At 45.9% G+C, this 20000-nt stretch overlaps 1 protein-coding gene across 1 annotated transcript in view; it reads left to right on the top strand.

Moving 5' to 3' along the window:
* Nucleotides 1-20000, top strand: part of inpp5l (inositol polyphosphate-5-phosphatase L) — a 47441-nt gene that overhangs the window by 14723 nt on the left and 12718 nt on the right. The window contains exons 3-7 of the mRNA XM_048242531.1: nucleotides 4092-4192; nucleotides 5227-5314; nucleotides 17448-17511; nucleotides 18448-18551; nucleotides 18826-18878. Of these exons, the coding sequence (XP_048098488.1) occupies nucleotides 4092-4192; nucleotides 5227-5314; nucleotides 17448-17511; nucleotides 18448-18551; nucleotides 18826-18878 (410 nt within the window). The remainder of the gene's footprint in view (nucleotides 1-4091; nucleotides 4193-5226; nucleotides 5315-17447; nucleotides 17512-18447; nucleotides 18552-18825; nucleotides 18879-20000) is intronic.

Genomic DNA, 20000 nt, shown 5'->3' with positions numbered 1-20000 from the left:
CAACTTTTTGACGGAAGCGACATGAGCTGCAAAGCAACGCAATGGAACCACAATTCGCAAACAAAACGGAATCACTTCGGCAACGGAAGACGTTAGCCCATGTAAAGTGAAGGAGATGCGTCTCCGGCGCTGCATTCAATGTTAGCGTCTGTGAGCAGCGTAGCACTAGCACTGGGCCAGGACCCTCACACTGCACACGTATAGCTAAGAAGGAAGGTCCTGGCCTTCACCCAATCAACAGTGAGAGACTCCATGTGTATTCACCTAGACCAATAGTCTGACCTCAACCTGAGCCATCTGTCTGCTGTCTGTAATCCTTTATTTACCCAGAAGAGGCCAACAAGGACCCTCTGCTTCACTCATTCCCTCTCACAGGGCCCCAGCACAGTCACTTCTTCATGTGTCTGACACACACACACACACACACACACACACACACATACACACCTGTGATTTCTGAGACTGATTCCTACATCCTTAGACATTACACAGGCACACTTTGTAGCCATTAGATTAGCCTTGGAGAGACCAACCTGGAGGTCGGGATTTGGAGAGTGAGCTTCAGCATACATTATTCACAAGTTCTGCACATAATTATCCACCAATGATGTCACACGTGTGGACAGGATGATCCTCCCAGCAGGACATGGCCAGTTAAACCCCAAGACCATATATGGACAACACAATTAGTGGCCATCCGTGATGTGGCCCATAATTGGCTTGTTTGTGAATATAAGGGGAAGTGAGCACACGTTAGACGACATTTTCAAAGGGGGTGTTCGGCTGAATATTAGGATGGCGGACAGTTTGGTGTGGGTGAACTTGACTGGCCTGAACAGAGTCCTTACATCAATCCCGATAGAACACCTTTGGGATGAATTAGAGTGGAGACTGAGAGCCAGGCCTCGTCCAACATCACTGTGTGACCTCATGAATGCACTTCTGGAACAATGGTCAAAAATTCCCATAAACACACTCCTAAGCCTTGTGGAAAGCCTTCCCAGAAGAGTTGAAGCTGTTATAGCTGCAAAGGGTGGACCGACGTCATATTAAACCCCATGGATTAAGAATAGGATGTGATTTAAGTTCATATGCGAGTCAAGGCAGGTGAGCCCATAGTCTTGGCAATATGGTGTAGATAGTTAGGTCCTCACATGCAAAATGAGGCAGAGGGAGTAGAAAGCTGTTTCAAGGTCATGAAGGGATTTTTCATTAAATAAAAATGTACATTTCTCAGGAGTTAATCAATGGCTGGAATGCATATTTAAAACACTTAATTTCAACAAATCAGCTCTTCAGAAAACTTCCTACCAACCCCTTTATTTAATTGGATACAAAATAACTTGTGTATCTTTTTAACTTACTAACAAAAAATAAACACTTCTGATTTTGTGTCACTAAATTAAGCCTTTCATCAATAAGCCTACTGTCTGTTTTAAACTTCACATGAACACAATAGCTATCATTTTATAATTGTATCACAATGGCTATCATTTTATAATTTTATCGCAATGGCTATCATTTATATAATTGCATCACAATGGCTATCATTTTAAATGGTTAACATTAGCGGTAACACTTTACTTGATGGGTGAGTTCTTAACACATTCATAGCAGCTGTCATAAACTTCACATAAAGCATTCATAAAGTTTCATGAGACATGACTCAACATTCATACCAAACCTTTCATGAATGTGGAAGACAGAACGACGACAACTTGTCAAAATAAAAGTCTATCAATCGCAAAGCAGCATTGGCGTTTTTGTTCCAAACCTCTTACCTGACCTGAGCAAATAATTTTTGTTTCATAAAAATGTATTTGTTTTATGATGTAACCTTTGCAGATAATTTCTCATCTTTTGCTACTGGGTATGTCCAACCATTCCAGGTTACACAAATACAAGTCAGCTGAATGTAGGCTAGTTTACCTCCCAGTGTTAAACTCAGTGATTACAAATACTTCACAACTTGTATAGTAAAATGACATTCAATGTAGACTTCATAAGTTATTCATGAAATATTTACAAAAACGGCAATGCTGCTTTGCGATTGATGGACCTTTATTTTGACAAGTTGTCATCGTTCTGTCTTCCACATTCATGAAAGGTTTGGTATGAATGAGTCATGAATGCTTTATGTGCAGTTTATGACCGCTGCTATGAATGTGTTATGAACTCACCCGTCAAGTAAAGTGTTACCACATTAGCTAGCCAGCGGCTAAAAAAGCCCTCACGCACCAGGATGACGTGGTGACCTCACCTTTCTTTTTACGAGCCACGAATAAGCCATCTGTCTGCAAACACAAACAGACCCCGAAGCCAGCTGTCAAATATTTTACATCAACAAGAGCAACTTTTTTGTGTGGAGTTTATTATGACCGCCCGGCGAGCTGCCGGGCGGTCATATAGGTTTAGTCAGATTTTTTTTTTTTTTTTTTTTCACATGTCCAAATTTCCGTCAAGGATTCCCGGGACACTGAAAGACCGGGGTACACGAAAATTGGTGGGCATGTAACCCCACATGGATAGCATGGAACCATCGTTTTTCGTTTTGATCTGTAGCCCCCCCGCTGGACTGGACCCCCAAAGGAGGGTAGGGCAGACACAGTTTTCTGTGAATATCTCGAGAACTGTAGGGTTTAGGAGGACCATTTTATTTTGTATGTTGATCTCAAGGCCATGTCAACCCATTCCATAACCACTCATTTCATGTATAGCCACCTAGTTAAACACAAAAAGTAAAAATGAGGTGTTGTAATCGCAGGTATCTGTGACCTAACATAGTCAAAACTGCACGAAATTGGAAGTGTAGGATTATTATGACACCCTCTGAATGCACGCCAAGTTTAAAATTCCGCTCATGGGGGCCACACAATAAATTAATTTATGTTACTATACACCAACTGGCCTGTAGGTGGCCGGAGACAGTTTTCTGTGAATATCTCGAGAACCGTGGGACCTAGGAGGTCCACCTTTTTGTATGTTGGACTTAAGGGGGCATGTCAACCCATCCCATTACCACTTATTTCATGTATAGTGCCACCTAGTTAAAAATTAAAAAGCAAAAAATTAGGTGTTTTCATCACAATATCTCTGGCTGACATGGTCAAAACTGCAATCGAAATTGAAAGTGTAGAATCATTATGACACCTTCGAATGCATGCCAAGTTTTGTGAACTTTCGCTCATGGGGGCCTTTACAATAAAATGATTTATGTGTACATTTAGTGACCGTTACACCAACAAGGATTCCTGGGACACTGAAAGACCGGGGTACACGAAACTTGGTGGGCATGTAACCCCACATGGATAGCATGGAACCATCGTTTTTCGTTATGATCTGTAGCCCCCCCGCTGGACTGGACCCCCCGAAAGGAGGGTAGGGCAGACACAGTTTTCTGTGAACATCTTGAGAACCGTAGGGCCTAGGATGAACAATTTTTTCTGTATGTTTGCCTTCAGGGGTCATGTTAACCCATTCCATGTGCACACATGTGCATAAACAGGTGGGGTTGGGGTTGTGTAAAATGAATTTTACATGTGAAATCTATGAACTAATCATGTTTTGGTACTTGTTGTCTAGCAGATACCAGTGAGAATTGAGTGTGGATAATGCAATTCAGTGAGACAGTTAGAATCATATAGGCCTTTCAGCGTGATTTATTTTTGTGGAAAAAATGTGCTGGACTGGGCGGCGGTCATATTTTGTACCGCTCTGCGGTACATCTAGTTTTTTACACTTGCAGCTGCTACACATGGCTGGTCTGTTCTTCAGCAGCCAACGTGGAGTGCACTGGTGCCTGCCTGAGCTGGAGCCAAACACTGCGCCGAATAGTCTACTGCATATTAAGTGTGTGTGTGTGTGTTGGCATACTGCATATTAATTGTGTGTGTGTGTGTGTGTGTGTGTGTTGGCATACTGCATACTGACTACTTTGTTGTGTTTGTGTGTGTGTGTTGGCATACTGCATAGTAACTGTGTGTGTGCGTGTGTGTGTTGGCATACTGCATATTAACTGTGTGTGTGTGTGTGTGTTGGCATACTGCATACTGACTACTGTGTTGTGTGTGTTTGTGTTTGGTTTTGTTCAGGCGGTCCACACGTACAAACCTCGCTTCGTGGCCCTTCATTTCCAGGAGGTGGGAGGGAAAGAGTACATGGCCAATATGGAGCTTGCTGAAAACTTCTTCAGGTAGGACATACACAAGCATACACGCACACGCACGCACAAACTTACACACACATAACCCGTAACCCACAGGCTACAGCTGCCAGTCTGTGTGTTTGGAGTTGAGTGTGAACACTCCTGTAGGTGTAAGGACGCGTGTGTGTGTGTGTGTCTGTGTCTGTGTCTGTGTGCGTGTGTGTGTCTGTCTGTATCTGTGTCTGTGTGTGTGCGCCTAGGAGCATCAGGGAAAACCCAACCCGCCACATCCTGGTTTTGCCGCTCCGGCACAAACACCACTGACATTGGTCAACATTTACAGATGGACACGCCATGGGGGATCCACCTGGGTGTGTCCAGAGGAGGGACAAGCGTGTGTTTGTGCACGTAGTGCCGAAGGAGGGGAATCCTTAAGTTGCCTGAAGTTAGCCAACACTGGAGATGGCACGGCGACAGTCGCCATGGAGATTAGTGTTTTGGACGCAGGCGTATTATGTGCAGTTCCCCGACACAACAGAGTAAAACACTCCACTGGTGTCATCATTAGGCAGTTTGAGACACGTTAATATCTTTAGCATTAGATGTTAAACATGGCACACTGTAGCTCCTAATTCAGTTTGGATTTATTTTAGTTTGTGTGTGTGTTTGGTTGTTTGCTTTTTTTTATTTGTGCCAGACTTGCGGTGTTTACAAATGCATAATCTGTGTGTCCTAGACAGAGTGAAAGAGTTCCATTTGATTAAACCGATGACTGGCATTGGTGCGTGTGTGTGTGTGTCACTCCAGACTCCTGGTAAAACATTTGCTTTAGGGTTCATCAGCCAGCACTGTATACTGTTCTAGATTACCACTCCAGCATTTCCATAGTTGCGACAAAGTTTGTCATAGTATCCTCTTCCTGTGTGTGTGTGTGTGTCTATAGTTATGGTGAAGTTTGTCATTACACACCACACTGCTGCCAGCTCACTGCTACTACAAATCCATCAGATTCAAGTTTTTGCCTTCCTCTAATCCTCCTTGTGTGTGTGTGTGTGTGTGTGTGTGTGTGTGTGTGTGTGTAGGAGCATGGAGTCCAGTGAGGAGATGCGAGACTTTGACCGTGTGTCTACCTACGTGGACAGCCACTTCAAAACCGTGGACAGCTTCACTGTAAGTATGACGCTCTCTAACCGATGATTGACTGATCCGTCCTGTGATGATGATGGGTCCTCTCTCCGCATCCGCACCCTCCAGGCACGCACGCACACACATATATACACACACACACACACACACACACACACACACAATGATGGTCATTGTGGGCTGAATTTTGATACTCGACTCAAATTGAGTGGAAAATGCTTGCTCTCTGTTGCCCCCTTGTGGCAGTGGACTGCAGCTGCAGTGGTGTGCGTGTGCGTGTGCACGAGCATCTCAAGGAGGGGTTGCTCTGCTACAGTAACTTGAAGGCTGTGGGGAGTTGCATTCTCCCATGAGGAGGATATATTTAGCTCTGTTTGGTTTTTAAGGGAAATCACAGACGAAGACCCAGCTCTTAACACACACACACACTCAGCAGCGGAGCCGCTTTTTACACACACACACACACACACTCACAACTATAATCTTGGTTCAGCGAGGCCAAACAACATGCACAAATATAGGCTTTGTGTTGGACAACCACAGACAGACACATATGTATACATACATACACACACACACACACACACAGACACATGCACATGCATCCTAATTTGCACATGCAAGGGTCCTGTGTCGTGTCCTGTAACACAGTCTGCTTGTTTGATGATTGGTTGACTGCTCTGTGATATTTCACTAGAGGTTTGGTGTTGCCATGACTTGTGTGTGTGTCTGTGTGTGTGTGTGTGTGTGTGTGTGTGTGTCTGCTCAGTAGCCTCTTGTTGAGGACAAAGGTATTGTCTGGCAGTTGTCCGGCAGCTATTTTCCTATTTAACTGAATGAGGAGGCACATGTAAGGGAGGGCATATTGACATAAAAAAATAACTCAGGCGAATCTATGTGTAAATCTGAATTGATTGATTTCTTCATACCCCCATTAAAAAAAACCACAACTTCCTTAGCAAATCCAGACCTCATGGTCTAAAGTAATGCTAAAAATGTGGTTGGTTACTTACATTACAGGAAGACTCGAGATATGTGTAGACAACTCCCATATTGGCATTATGAACTAGCCCGATGCATTTCTATGGAGGATGCGTTATATTGCCATAATGAACTAAGCCCATGCATTTCTATGGAGGATGTGTTATATTGCCATAATGAACTAAGCCCATGCATTTCTATGGAGGATGCGTTACAGTATATTGGCATTCTGAACAAAGCCCATGCATTTCTATGGAGGATGCTTTGAGTGCTGTGTCTCCTCATTAGAAAGTCTCTGGTCCACTCGTCCACTGTGTCTCCTCATTAGAAAGTCTCTGGTCCACTCGTCCACTGTGTCTCCTCATTAGAAAATCTCTGGTCCACTCGAGCTGATGGCGTCAGTGCCGGAGCAGGGAGTGGAACAGTGGAGGAGTGTGTCTGACCGGTGAGCGTCTGATCAGTTTGGCGGTCTCGTGTGTATGTGTGTATGTGTGTGTGTGTGTGTGTGTGTGTGTGTGTGTGTGTGTCCAACAGCGCTAACTCGCTCCTAACTACTTTTGCATAAACAGCAACCCACATCAAGGCAGTGAAGTGCACACACACACACACACACTGGCTGGTTTATTAGCTCACTCCAGCACAGACACCAGATGCTTCATCTGTGAACGTAAACACTCAGTCACACAAATACACATAGAAAGGGAGGAGGACACACACCGCCAGGGAAGAGAGATAACCGCAAACACACATAAACACACACACACACACAACAGACAGACACTCACATAATCATACACAGAGGACACATACGCACGCACTCAGATCCACCCACACACACAGGCACGGTCTGACTCTCATACAGGTAGAATAAACTTTTCAGAGTGGTTGATACACTCCATGTGTGTTTGCAGACCTGAACCAGAATATTTACTCCTTTTCTTTAGATCTACCTTTCAGAGGGTGTGTGTTATTGACTTTGAAGTGTGTGTGTGTGTTTGACTTTGAAGTGTGTGTGTGTGTGTGTGTTATTGACTTTGAAGTGTGTGTGTGTTATTGACTTTGAAGTGTGTGAGCATCTCTTGGTTTCCTGACCTGAGATCATGTTTCTGTGAGTGTTGGTGCTAGGGCTTTTGGAATCAATTATTTCATTGATTATTCGAGTAGTCGGATAAAAAATTATTTTCCACTAAGTGCAGTTTATTAATATGCACAACAAATGTCATGCTGTAAACTAGCCCTACACACTTCAAAGTAAATCAATATATCTGTTTTATGTAGATTTATGCGTCTGCATTTACTATTGCTACCAAATAGCCTATAATAATTTATTTCCGATACTGGACTCTGACTTCAGAGAGTCTGGCCTAGATCCATTGGCAAACGTTTTTTCCTGGTGTGGTGAGGGCATGAAGCAGTGGTGAGTGCATGAAGCAGTGGTGAGGCATGAAGCAGTGGTGAGTGCATGAAGCAGTGGTGAGGCATGAAGCAGTGGTAGGGCATGAAGCAGTGGTGAGTGCATGAAGCAGTGGTGAGTGCATGAAGCAGTGGTGAGTGCATGAAGCAGTGGTGAGTGCATGAAGCAGTGGTGAGTGCATGAAGCAGTGGTGAGTGCATGAAGCAGTGGTGAGTGCATGAAGCAGTGGTGAGGCATGAAGCAGTGGTGAGTGCATGAAGCAGTGGTGAGTGCATGAAGCAGTGGTGAGTGCATGAAGCAGTGGTAGGGCATGAAGCAGTGGTGAGTGCATGAAGCAGTGGTGAGTGCATGAAGCAGTGGTGAGTGCATGAAGCAGTGGTAGGGCATGAAGCAGTGGTGAGTGCATGAAGCAGTGGTGAGTGCATGAAGCAGTGGTGAGTGCATGAAGCAGTGGTGAGTGCATGAAGCAGTGGTAGGGCATGAAGCAGTGGTGAGGGCATAAAGCAGTGGTGAGGGCATAAAGCAGTGGTGAGGCATGAAGCAGTGGTGAGTGCATGAAGCAGTGGTGAGGGCATAAAGCAGTGGTGAGGGCATGAATGCAGTGGTAGGGCATGAAGCAGTGGTGAGTGCATGAAGCAGTGGTGAGTGCATGAAGCAGTGGTGAGTGCATGAAGCAGTGGTAGGGCATGAAGCAGTGGTGAGTGCATGAAGCAGTGGTGAGGGCATGAAGCAGTGGTGAGGCATGAAGCAGTGGTGAGTGCATGAAGCAGTGGTGAGGGCATAAAGCAGTGGTGAGGGCATGAATGCAGTGGTAGGGCATGAAGCAGTGGTGAGGGCATAAAGCAGTGGTGAGGCATGAAGCAGTGGTGAGTGCATGAAGCAGTGGTGAGTGCATGAAGCAGTGGTGAGTGCATGAAGCAGTGGTGAGTGCATGAAGCAGTGGTGAGTGCATGAAGCAGTGGTGAGGGCATAAAGCAGTGGTGAGGGCATAAAGCAGTGGTGAGGGCATGAATGCAGTGGTAGGGCATGAAGCAGTGGTGAGGGCATGAATGCAGTGGTAGGGCATGAAGCAGTGGTGAGGCATGAAGCAGTGGTGAGGGCATAAAGCAGTGGTGAGGCATGAAGCAGTGGTGAGTGCATGAAGCAGTGGTAGGGCATGAAGCAGTGGTGAGGGCATGAATGCAGTGGTAGGGCATGAAGCAGTGGTGAGGCATGAAGCAGTGGTGAGTGCATGAAGCAGTGGTAGGGCATGAAGCAGTGGTGAGGGCATAAAGCAGTGGTGAGGGCATGAATGCAGTGGTAGGGCATGAAGCAGTGGTAGGGCATGAAGCAGTGGTGAGGGCATGAATGCAGTGGTAGGGCATGAAGCAGTGGTGAGGCATGAAGCAGTGGTAGGGCATGAAGCAGTGGTGAGTGCATGAAGCAGTGGTGAGTGCATGAAGCAGTGGTAGGGCATGAAGCAGTGGTGAGTGCATGAAGCAGTGGTGAGTGCATGAACCGGTCAGCATCAGCCCTTTTCCTAAAATTGGTTTCTCTGTGTGTGACTTCCGATAGCAACTCAAACGCACATCAAGCTTTGAAATCACTGCAGGGTGTAAATAGCAATGTTTTGCTTGTGTTTGGTGAGGGCATAAAGTAGGCAGCTAAAAGGAGCACTGATTGACCATTGAATTATTTATCAGATGATAGGCTACTAAATCGTGGAATTGTATTGACCTGTAAATGTTGACTTGGTGATCAAAAAGGATTTGATGTTGACCGCTAATTCAGAGCATTCACATATTGGTTATTGTGACTAATGAGAGACTGTTGTTAGCTGAATGCAGTGGTAGGGCATGAAGCAGTGGTAGGGCATGAAGCAGTGGTAGGGCATGAAGCAGTGGTAGGGCATGAAGCAGTGGTAGGGCATGAAGCAGTGGTAGGGCATGAAGCAGTGGTAGGGCATGAAGCAGTGGTGAGGCATAAAGCAGTGGTGAGGGCATAAAGCAGTGGTGAGGGCATAAAGCAGTGGTGAGGGCATAAAGCAGTGGTGAGGCATGAAGCAGTGGTGAGGGCATAAAGCAGTGGTGAGGGCATGAATGCAGTGGTAGGGCATGAAGCAGTGGTGAGGCATGAAGCAGTGGTGAGGCATGAAGCAGTGGTGAGTGCATGAAGCAGTGGTAGGGCATGAAGCAGTGGTAGGGCATGAAGCAGTGGTGAGTGCATGAAGCAGTGGTGAGGGCATAAAGCAGTGGTGAGGGCATAAAGCAGTGGTGAGGGCATGAATGCAGTGGTAGGGCATGAAGCAGTGGTGAGTGCATGAAGCAGTGGTAGGGCATGAAGCAGTGGCACCAGTGGTGAGGGTTTCTAAAGCAGTGGTGAGGGCATAAAGCAGTGGTGAGGGCATGAAGCGATGGTGAGGGCATGAAGCAGTGGTGAGGGCATGAAGCAGTGGTGAGTGCATGAAGAAAGGGTGAGGGCATGAAGCAGTGAAGGCGAAGCAGCGGTGAGTGCATGAAGCAGCAGGAGGGCATGAATGCAGTGGTAGGGCATGAAGGCAGTGGTGGTGGTAGTGATGGGGACGAGACCGACCTATGCCGAACCGAGACAAGACCGAAGTCTTTGAAGGGTCGAGACCGAGTCGAGAACGAGTCCGCTATTTTCAAAAAAACAGAATCTAGTCCGAAGTCAAGACCGAAGTCTTTGAGGAAGCAAGTCCTGAAGTCGGTGACTACAAGTCCTTTAGAGTCGAGACCAAGTCCTTTAGGAGTCGAGACCAAGTCCTTTAGGAGTCGAGACCAAGTCCTTTAGGAGTCGAGACCAAGTCCTTTAGGAGTCGAGACCAAGTCCTTTAGGAGTCGAGACCAAGTCCTTTAGGAGTCGAGACCAAGTCCTTTAGGAGTCGAGACCAAGTCCTTTAGGAGTCGAGACCAAGTCCTTTAGGAGTCGAGACCAAGTCCTTTAGGAGTCGAGACCAAGTCCTTTAGGAGTCGAGACCAAGTCCTTTAGGAGTCGAGACCAAGTCCTTTAGGAGTCGAGACCAAGTCCTTTAGGAGTCGAGACCAAGTCCTTTAGGAGTCGAGACCAAGTCCTTTAGGAGTCGAGACCAAGTCCTTTAGGAGTCGAGACCAAGTCCTTTAGGAGTCGAGACCAAGTCCTTTAGGAGTCGAGACCAAGTCCTTTAGGAGTCGAGACCAAGTCCTTTAGGAGTCGAGACCAAGTCCTTTAGGAGTCGAGACCAAGTCCTTTAGGAGTCGAGACCAAGTCCTTTAGGAGTCGAGACCAAGTCCTTTAGGAGTCGAGACCAAGTCCTTTAGGTTTTTTCAAAACAGGCAGGAGTCCGAAGTCCAAGACCCGAAGTCTTTGAGGAAGCAAGTCCGAGTCGAGACCAAGTCCTTTAGAGTCGGTGACCAAGACCATAAAAAAACATGTCAGTTTTCATATTCATGATTTAATATCACCCCAATTAATAATCAACAGTTAGGCCCAGGCTTGAATTTCACCATTTTAGGGCAAGGCCACTTGGCCTTCAGTTGGGCATATTTGGTGGGGGGCACAAAGGCCACATGTCAGGGCACCAAGGCCAAAGTTAACTATACAGTAGTAGGCTATAAAATAATCAAAGTTGTATTTAGCCTTTTCACAGCAGTAGACCTGCATCACTGTATGAAACATGACATATTACATAGAACTGTAAATCATCTGATATATTTAATATTTATATTTATTTTATATTTGGCCTGTTATGGAATCATGTATTGAACAATTTAAGCACAGCTCAGCTTTAAGAAACTCAAATAGCCTAGATGCGTGCTTAGCATTTTTTGATTATTAAGACTCCTTTCACAAACTCTTACTCAGCTGTAAATCCTCTGATTTTAATATTTACCTATATCTAGGCAATATTTGTAACATTTATTTAGTATTTGGCCTGTTATGAAATCATTAAGAACGATTTAAACACATTTTGAAACCTAAAGACCAAAGTTGGAGACATGAATGTAGACCTTGCTGCAGATTACATTTTTAATTTAACCGGAATAGCCTACTCTGGAACGGCTTACTGTACAGGGGACTGCTTTACACCTTTGTGTTCGGTAAGGTCTGCTGTTTATTCTGATATATGGTTTGTCATGTGTTGAACGAAGGGTTCGTGAAGTATTCCACCTAGATGAATGGGTAGGGAGATGGATGTAGCACCTTATGTAGACGTTATGATTAAATTTAATTATATTATTTACTTTTCTCGCGAACCGTTCACCACAGCAATTAGCGGCTAACATCGTTTAAAAGCTGAGAAAAAGCTCTTTCATGTGATGTGATACATGTGTCTGTGTATTGAGTAGGCTTAGCGATTGCGAGTAGCCTATTTCAACTGGGAAGAATGGGTGAATTTGGACGCACTTTCTGTCTTGCCATGCGCTGTCATTTTCTCCACTGTGTAAGACTGAATTAGTTTGCGCTGTGATGCTAAGATTATTTTGACAGGCTATAGGCTAAATAAAAATCGCTATTAAACGGACGCAAAGCAGAATATTGAAAGAAGGGGGCACCAAGGCCAACGCAAGGGGCAAAGACATGGCCGCCGTGAAATTTCATTTTGAAATTTTTTTTATATGAACATAAAAAAATGCGTTGGTCTCGAGGACTCGGTCTGAAATTACGAGTCCTTCTCCTCCCACTGTGGTCCGAGACCGAGCCGCACCGAAGTCTTTGAAGGAACAAGTCCGAGTCGAGTCCGAGAAAGCAGAAATCGGTCTCGAGACCGGTCTTGAGTCCGAGACCGGACTCGAGGACTACATCACTGGTGGTAGGGCATGAAGCAGTGGTGGGGGCATGAAGCACATGAAGCAGTGGTGGGGGCATGAAGCAGTGGTGGGGGCATGAAGCACATGAAGCAGTGGTGAGGGCATGAAGCAGTGGTGGGGGCATGAAGCAGTGGTGGGGGCATGAAGCAGTGGTGGGTGCATGAAGCAGTGGTGGGGGCATGAAGCACATGAAGCAGTGGTGAGGGCATGAAGCAGTGGTGGGGGCATGAAGCAGTGGTGAGGGCATGAAGCACATGAAGCAGTGGTGAGGGCATGAAGCAGTGGTGGGGGCATGAAGCAGTGGTGGGGGCATGAAGCACATGAAGCAGTGGTGAGGGCATGAAGCAGTGGTGGGGGCAGTGGTGGGGGCATGAAGCAGTGGTGAGGGCATGAAGCAGTGGTGAGGGCATGAAGCACATGAAGCAGTGGTGGGGGCAGTGGTGGGGGCATGAAGCCTGGTTTCTGTGACTGCTAGTGTCGGAGCAAGTATAAGTATATATACTCTTTTGATCCCGTGAGGGAAATTTGGTCTCTGCATTTATCCCAATCCGTGAATTAGTGAAACACACTCAGCACACAGTGAGGTGAAGCACACACTAATCCCGGCGCAGTGAGCTGCCTGCCCCAATATGGCACCTGTTGTGAGGGCATGAAGCATGGTTTCTGTGGTGAAGGCTGCAGGTAGTGAAACAAAGCCCTCAGTGCTGCGTCTGCTTCTTTTAATCTTGTGATATTAGCCACACACACACACACACACAGGTACTGAGCTCGTGATTTTTAGCCTCACTTGTGTGTAGGGTGACCAGATGAGATTGGCTGAAATTTGGGGACCCTTTTTTTTTTTTTATGGGGGGTTGTAGGCCTACATAGACTATTATAAAAGATAATTAATTTTCAAACCTGTACCAAAGCACATTTTTATTCAAACATCAAGTCTGCCTCAAAATACAACAGAGAAATCATGAACTCAAAATGTCATTGTGGGGGAAAAAGCAATGACTGCGAATAGTGCAAATCAGACCTTTCGAATAAGGATAATAGCCTAACGCTTAATAACAAGCCTTGCCAAAATTATGGGTCATTAAGTAAGAATACAAAATAATTGTTAGATTAAGTAGATTATGTTAAAATAGACGCTTTTGCTTTTTAGCGGCGTGTTGGGGTTCCGGTAGGCTACATCAGCCATGTCAAGGAATGAATGAAAATGAGCTAAAATCAGTGCATATTCGTGCCTAATTATAGAACGTCAAAAAAGAAACAAAGTAGCCAGGGCTGCATCCAGACACTTAGCTGCCGTCGGGGGCTGCATGCAGTCGACTCAATGTCTCTACGGACAGTTTTTAATGTTTATCAGAAAATAACTACTCAGTATTCTGATTGAGTATAATTTTCGGGACAATTAGGGCCAGATTCGGGATTAATGCTTAGATTTCGGGACTGTCCCGAATTGCTCAGGACTTCTGGTCACCCTAGAGCCGGTCAAACAGGTCATTAGTGCCCCCTAGTGTGCACCATCAGCCCTAGCCCACTAGGGGGCACTAATGACCTGTTTAACAGCATCCCACTCAACACCAGTGAAGTGCTCATCTGTTGTCCACTGTTGGTATTGCAGCAGGAAACCACCACCTCAGACTGTGGGCCATTTCCAAACTGGACTAGAGGATGACACAGCGCTGAACTTTGGGATGCCATGACAAGGGCCAGAGTTTCTTCAATGACCTCTACAGTGTGTGTGTGTGTGTGTGTATGATTAGCCTGTCAGACCACTTGCCATACATTGGCGCTCTCTCGCTCTGAGTGTTTGTGTGCTTGCATTCACTTGTGTGGTCGGTGTGTCTGTGTGTGTGTGTGTGTGTATGGGAGTCAGTGTGTGCCGTTGGTGATTTCTGTGTTCAGTTCATTTCTGTGATAGCCGTGAGTTTTAGGCTGGAAGAGCTGTGTGTGTGTGTGTGGTGTTAGTGATTTCCCTGAGCTGGGAGGAACTGAAGGTGTAAACAGGTCCGGTTAGGCCACCAGAGAGGAGCACAGGAGCGTCCTTACTAGACCTTACACACACACACACACACACACACACACACACACACACACACACACTGGTGTGGAGTGGAGTGGAGAGTGGCAGCGTATTAACCCTGCCCCACCCAGGTGAGCGTGTGCTGTTCGAGGCTGACAGACCTGAGAGAGAGTGAGTGTGTGTGTGTGTCTGTATGAGCGAGTGTGTGTGCCTGTATGAGCGAGTGTGTGTGTGTGTCTGTATGAGCGAGTGTGTGTGTTTTTGGCTGATGTCTGTGTTTAGCGGGCCACAGGAAAGTCAATAAATTTAACTCCAGATTAAAACTATTGATTTGGCCCCTCCTCACGCTTGCACATGATAAATAAACTACGTACAGGGAAGGGAACTGTTAGCACCCCCCCTCCCTTCCCAAAAAACAACACACACACACACACACACACACACACACACACACACACGTTTCCCCTCTCTCCCTCATGCCATAGGAAACGGATGGAGAATCAATGCTGGTGGCCGGACAGCATTATAGATGAGAGTGTGTGTGTGTGTGTGTGAGTGAGGAGGTGTGTGTGTGTGTGTGTTTGTGTCGGGGCAGTCTGACGGAGGGTCTCCTGCCGGTGGTACAAATGGTGTTTTGATAAAAAATCACTCCTAAGTCAATAAATTTTTATTAAAGTGTGGAGCAGTCTGACTGATGAAGATGGGTCTGCAGCGCACTACGTGTGTGTGTGTGTGTGTGTGTGTGTGTGCCGCGTGTGTGCGCGTGTGTGCGTGCGTGCGTGCGTGTGTGGTGGGGGTAAGGGAGAAGAGAGGGAGGATTTTGGACGATGTGAGTGTGTGACAACCCAGCCCATCTAAGTGTGTGAAACACAGTGGGACAGTGGGACAGTGGGATGTGTGTGTTTGGCATTTGTGTCATCAGTTCTCAGCTGATGTGTTGGAGAGGAGCAGTGAAACTTTAATGAGCAGTGTTTGAGCAATAGTCACTTTAGTGAGCAGTGTCTGAGCAATAGTCACTTTAGTGAGCAGTGTCTGAGCAATAGTCACTTTAGTGAGCAGTGTCTGAGCAATAGTCACTTTAGTGAGCAGTGTCTGAGCAATAGTCACTTTAGTGAGCAGTGTCTGAGCAATAGTCACTTTAGTGAGCAGTGTTAGTGAGCAGCAGTGTCTGAGCAATAGTCACTTTAGTGAGCAGTGTCTGAGCAATAGTCACTGGTTCTCTCTCTCCATCTATCTTGGTCTTCTTTCGTTTTCTTTCTCTCTCTCTCTCCCCTGTTTTTTCTCATAATGAAACGGTTAGCTAAGCACCTGTTTGTGTTGTTGCTTTTCTCTTCATGTTGGCCGATAATTACCAATTAAAATAGTTTTTAAGAGTTTTGCTCCGTCATTTGATATGAGTTGTTTGGCTGTGCAACTGTGGTAGTCTGCTGCGTCCTGTACTGTGGTCGTCATAGTGACCAACCATTTCACCTTTTCCCCCCCTCTCTTTGTCCCTCTTCTATTTGTTCTTTTACACACACACACGCACGCACGCACGCGCACACACACACACACACACACTCACGCACGCACGCGCACGCGCACGCACACACACACACACACACACACACACACACACACACTCACACACACTCGGGTGCTGTGTCTTGTCAGTGGTAGTGCTGTTGAGACCAGTCCAGTCCAGTGGAGGCAGAGGTGTGTGTGTATGGGGGGGCAGTAGCAGCTTTGTCACATTAAATGAGGATCACTTTGGTCTTGTGATAAATGCACTCCTCTGAGAGCAGTATAGGGAGGGGTGTGTGTGTGTGGGTGGGCTCCCGGGTGATTTTTCTCGTGCGGGCAGCGGCATGAGATGCAGTCGGCGGCTGGTCTGCTGTTTAATCCCTTTTAGATTGTTTTAATTTTCTGGCCCCATTGATCCGGACGCCGGGATTACTAGGGCCACTCAAGCTAACACTTAGTGCACTAAAGACACACACACACACACACACACACACACACACACACACACACACACACATTAACACACACACACACACACATTAGCACACACACACACGCCACAGATGGGGCGCTTGCCACAGGATATGTGTGTGTGTGTGTGTGTGTGTGTTTGAAGGGGTTGATTGAGAAGTACAAGGGATGTGTCTTCTAATCACTGCTTATTCAGTGTGTTAAATGGAGAGCACACCTGTGTGTGTGTGTGTGTGTGTGTGTGTGTGTGTGTGTGTGTGTGTGTTTTAGGCCACATTTTACATTCGGCTTAACTTTAATGGCGTTAGTGAGACAGGGGTTCCAAAAGCATGTCGATAAGAAAGGGTTCTTAAAGCACGTCGGTGAGAAAGGGTTCCAAAGGGTTCCAAAAGTTCCTCTGGTTTAGGTTCCTCTGCTACGGTCAGCCAGAATGCCGTGCCACACGTGTGAGAGCAGTAGAACTGAGGCTTGTTTAAATTCAGCAGACAAACGTTCAGGCAACAGTGGCCAACGTTCAGGCAACAGTGGCCAACGTTCAGGCAACAATGGCAAACGTTCAGACAACAGTGGCAAACGTGTGTTCTCTGAATAGTTACATTTGAACAATTTGGTGTAAACATTCCACCGTAACCCATCTTCCGGCTCACGCCCAGTTCCACTGTATGTTTGGGGAGAACTACCTCCCTAAACTGATTGCAAGTATTCACAAACATTCGCGGAGAACTGTGTTAAGTAAGCTGTTTGTTGTGGACTGCTGTGTTCAGTAAGCTATATGTTGTGAATTTGTACTTGAATCTCCCCTTGGGGATCAATAAAGTATCTATCTATCTATCTATCTGAACTCCTGTGTTCAGTAAGCTGTTTGTTTGTTGTGGACTGCTGTGTTCGGTAAGCTGTTTGTTTGTTGTGAACTCCTGTGTTCAGTACGCTGTTTGTTTGTTGTGGACTGCTGTGTTCAGTAAGCTGTTTGTTTGTGTGTGTTGACAGGCGCTGGGAAGCATGTACTTCATCCACAAGAGTCTGAAGAATATCTACCAGTATGATTTTAATGGTAAGAAATGACCAGTGAGAAATTACCAGTATGATTTTAAAGGTAAGAAATAACCAGTATGATTTCAATGGTAAATGACCAGTGAGAAATGACAAGTGTGATTTTAATGATTTAATGGGAAATGCCCAGTATGATTTTAGCATTAAGAAATGAGCAGTGTGAATTTAACAGTAAGAAATGAGCAGTACGATCTTAACGGTTAAAACTATTCCCATCATGCACTGGTGATTATGACATCGATGTTGAGTATGTGACGCGCATCAGCAGAGTTACAGATGTGGGTATGGTATCTCTGATAACACAGCAGGTGTGTGTGTGTGTGTGTGTGTGTGTGTGTGTGTGTACAGAATTGCAAATACAAACTCTAGAGACCGAGTTGGGAAGGCTGGCTGTGTGTGTGTGAGAGCGAGAGAGAGGCAAGTGTGTGTGTGTGTGTGTCGTGAGTCTAGTCACGGCGCTTATGAATAAACGTTGAGGAACGAGCCCAATGGAAGAGCCATAAACAACATGGCTGCCGTCTCCCACCCCAGCGACACACACACACAGTAATGGGGTGTGGTGTGTGTATAGATCCCCATCACTGAGTGGCATAAATGAGTGCACATTAGGGTATTGATCTGTGTTTGCATGTGTTTACACGCTTTTAATAGTCCTTCTCTCTCTCTCTCTCTCTCTCTCTCTCTCTCTCTCTCTCTCTCTCTCTCTCTCTCTCTCTGTTCTCCCTCTCTTTCTATGAATCCCTCTCTCCCTCTCTCTCTTTCTACCAATCCCCCTCTCTTTCACTCTCTCTCTCTACCCTCTCTCCCTTGCTCTCTCTCTTTCTAACAATATCCCTCTCCCTCGTTCCCTCTTTCTCCATCTCTCTCCCTTGCTCGCTCTCTCTCTCTCTCTCTCTCTCTCTCTCCCTCTCCTCTCTCTCTCTCTCTCTCTCTGCAGCACGGGAGTTCAAGCCCATCGCTGGACAGAACAAGTTTGTGGGCTCTCTAGAGGGAGTGACCACCGTACAGAAAGAAAAATTCCCAAAGAATTTCTGGCCCGATGTGAGTTCTGGGCTTCTTTGTGTATGTCTTCTGTGTGTGTGTGTGTAAGAGAGGGAGAAAGTGAGTGAAACCAGCTGCTAGATTGTTTATGTGGACACACTCGTTTTTTTTTTGTGTTTATGTTTTTGTGTGTGTGCGTGCGCGTGTATGTTTGTGTGTGTATGTATTTGAATGCAGAGTGGATGATGCTTTGGGCGTTTTGCAAGTAGGACTGTGTGTGTGTGTGTGTGTCAGCGCTCGACTCAACTCGAGTTGTGTATGTTTTTCTCCACAGTTTAAATGGTCCAGGAAAGGCTACATGAGGACACGATGGCTCATTCATAACCAGTATGTATACGGCACACACACACACACACACACACACACACACACACACACACACACACACACACACACACACTACTTATATGTGAACCAGAATGTACTCACTTACACTCAGTACATATGTGTCTATACATACATGATTAGAAGACACAAACATTCCTTGTACTTCTCGATCAACCCCTTCAAACACACACACACACTTATGCACACACACATGCACACACTCTCTCTCTCTTTGTCACCCATCTGGCCGTATGTATAGTGTTTGTTGTGTCTTAGTGTTTTGTCAGTGCACAGTGGTTTCTATTGACTTACATGTGTCACCCCCCCCCCCACCCCCTGGCCCCGAGACAAAGCGTGGAGCTTGTGGAGTGTTTCCGGAACGCTTGCGGAGAGTGTGTGAGGAGTGTGTGTGACTCACACATCAGAAAGCCATTATTTGTGGCCGTTGGCAGCTGCTGAATGGGACAGGGTGGCAGCAGCCGAAGATAAATGACCTCGATGTGCCCACCCGTACCTGACATGGACACACACACACACACACACCCGGTGGCAGGAGACAAAGACAAATCACCTCTCTCGTGGTGCCCACTGTTACCTGACACACACACACACACACACAAGGCAGTTTGAGAGAGGGAGAGTTCTGTCATTATCATTCATAACATTCAAATGCATACTCATATATATGTATATACATACATACACACACACACACACACACACACACACACACACACACAGCAGTTTGAGAGAGGGAGAGTTCTGTCATTATCATTCATAACATTCAAATGCATACTCATATATATATATATATATATATATATATATATATATATATATATACATACATACACACACACACACACACACCCTCAAGAAAGCCGAGTCCCCTCCCGTTGATGTGTCCAGTGTGTGCGCTAGTTAGTTAGTCTTGCTGTCGCTGTTATTTCCTGTTGCTATGGTAATTGTTATCCACAGTGCCTATGTAGGTCAGTGATTGGTCAACATTGGTGAAAATGAAAGATGAAAATATCGGAATTTCTTACCGTTGTATAGTAGACACAAGAAAACGTCTGTTTTGAAGGTCAAGGATTCCCTTTGCCCCATGAAACACTTACTTTG

Source organism: Alosa alosa, chromosome 5, assembly GCF_017589495.1.
Source record: "Alosa alosa isolate M-15738 ecotype Scorff River chromosome 5, AALO_Geno_1.1, whole genome shotgun sequence".
Taxonomy (NCBI): Eukaryota; Metazoa; Chordata; class Actinopteri; order Clupeiformes; family Clupeidae; genus Alosa; species Alosa alosa.
The sequence above is the reverse complement of the archived record's forward strand: the minus strand, read 5'-3'. Positions and strand labels throughout refer to the sequence as shown.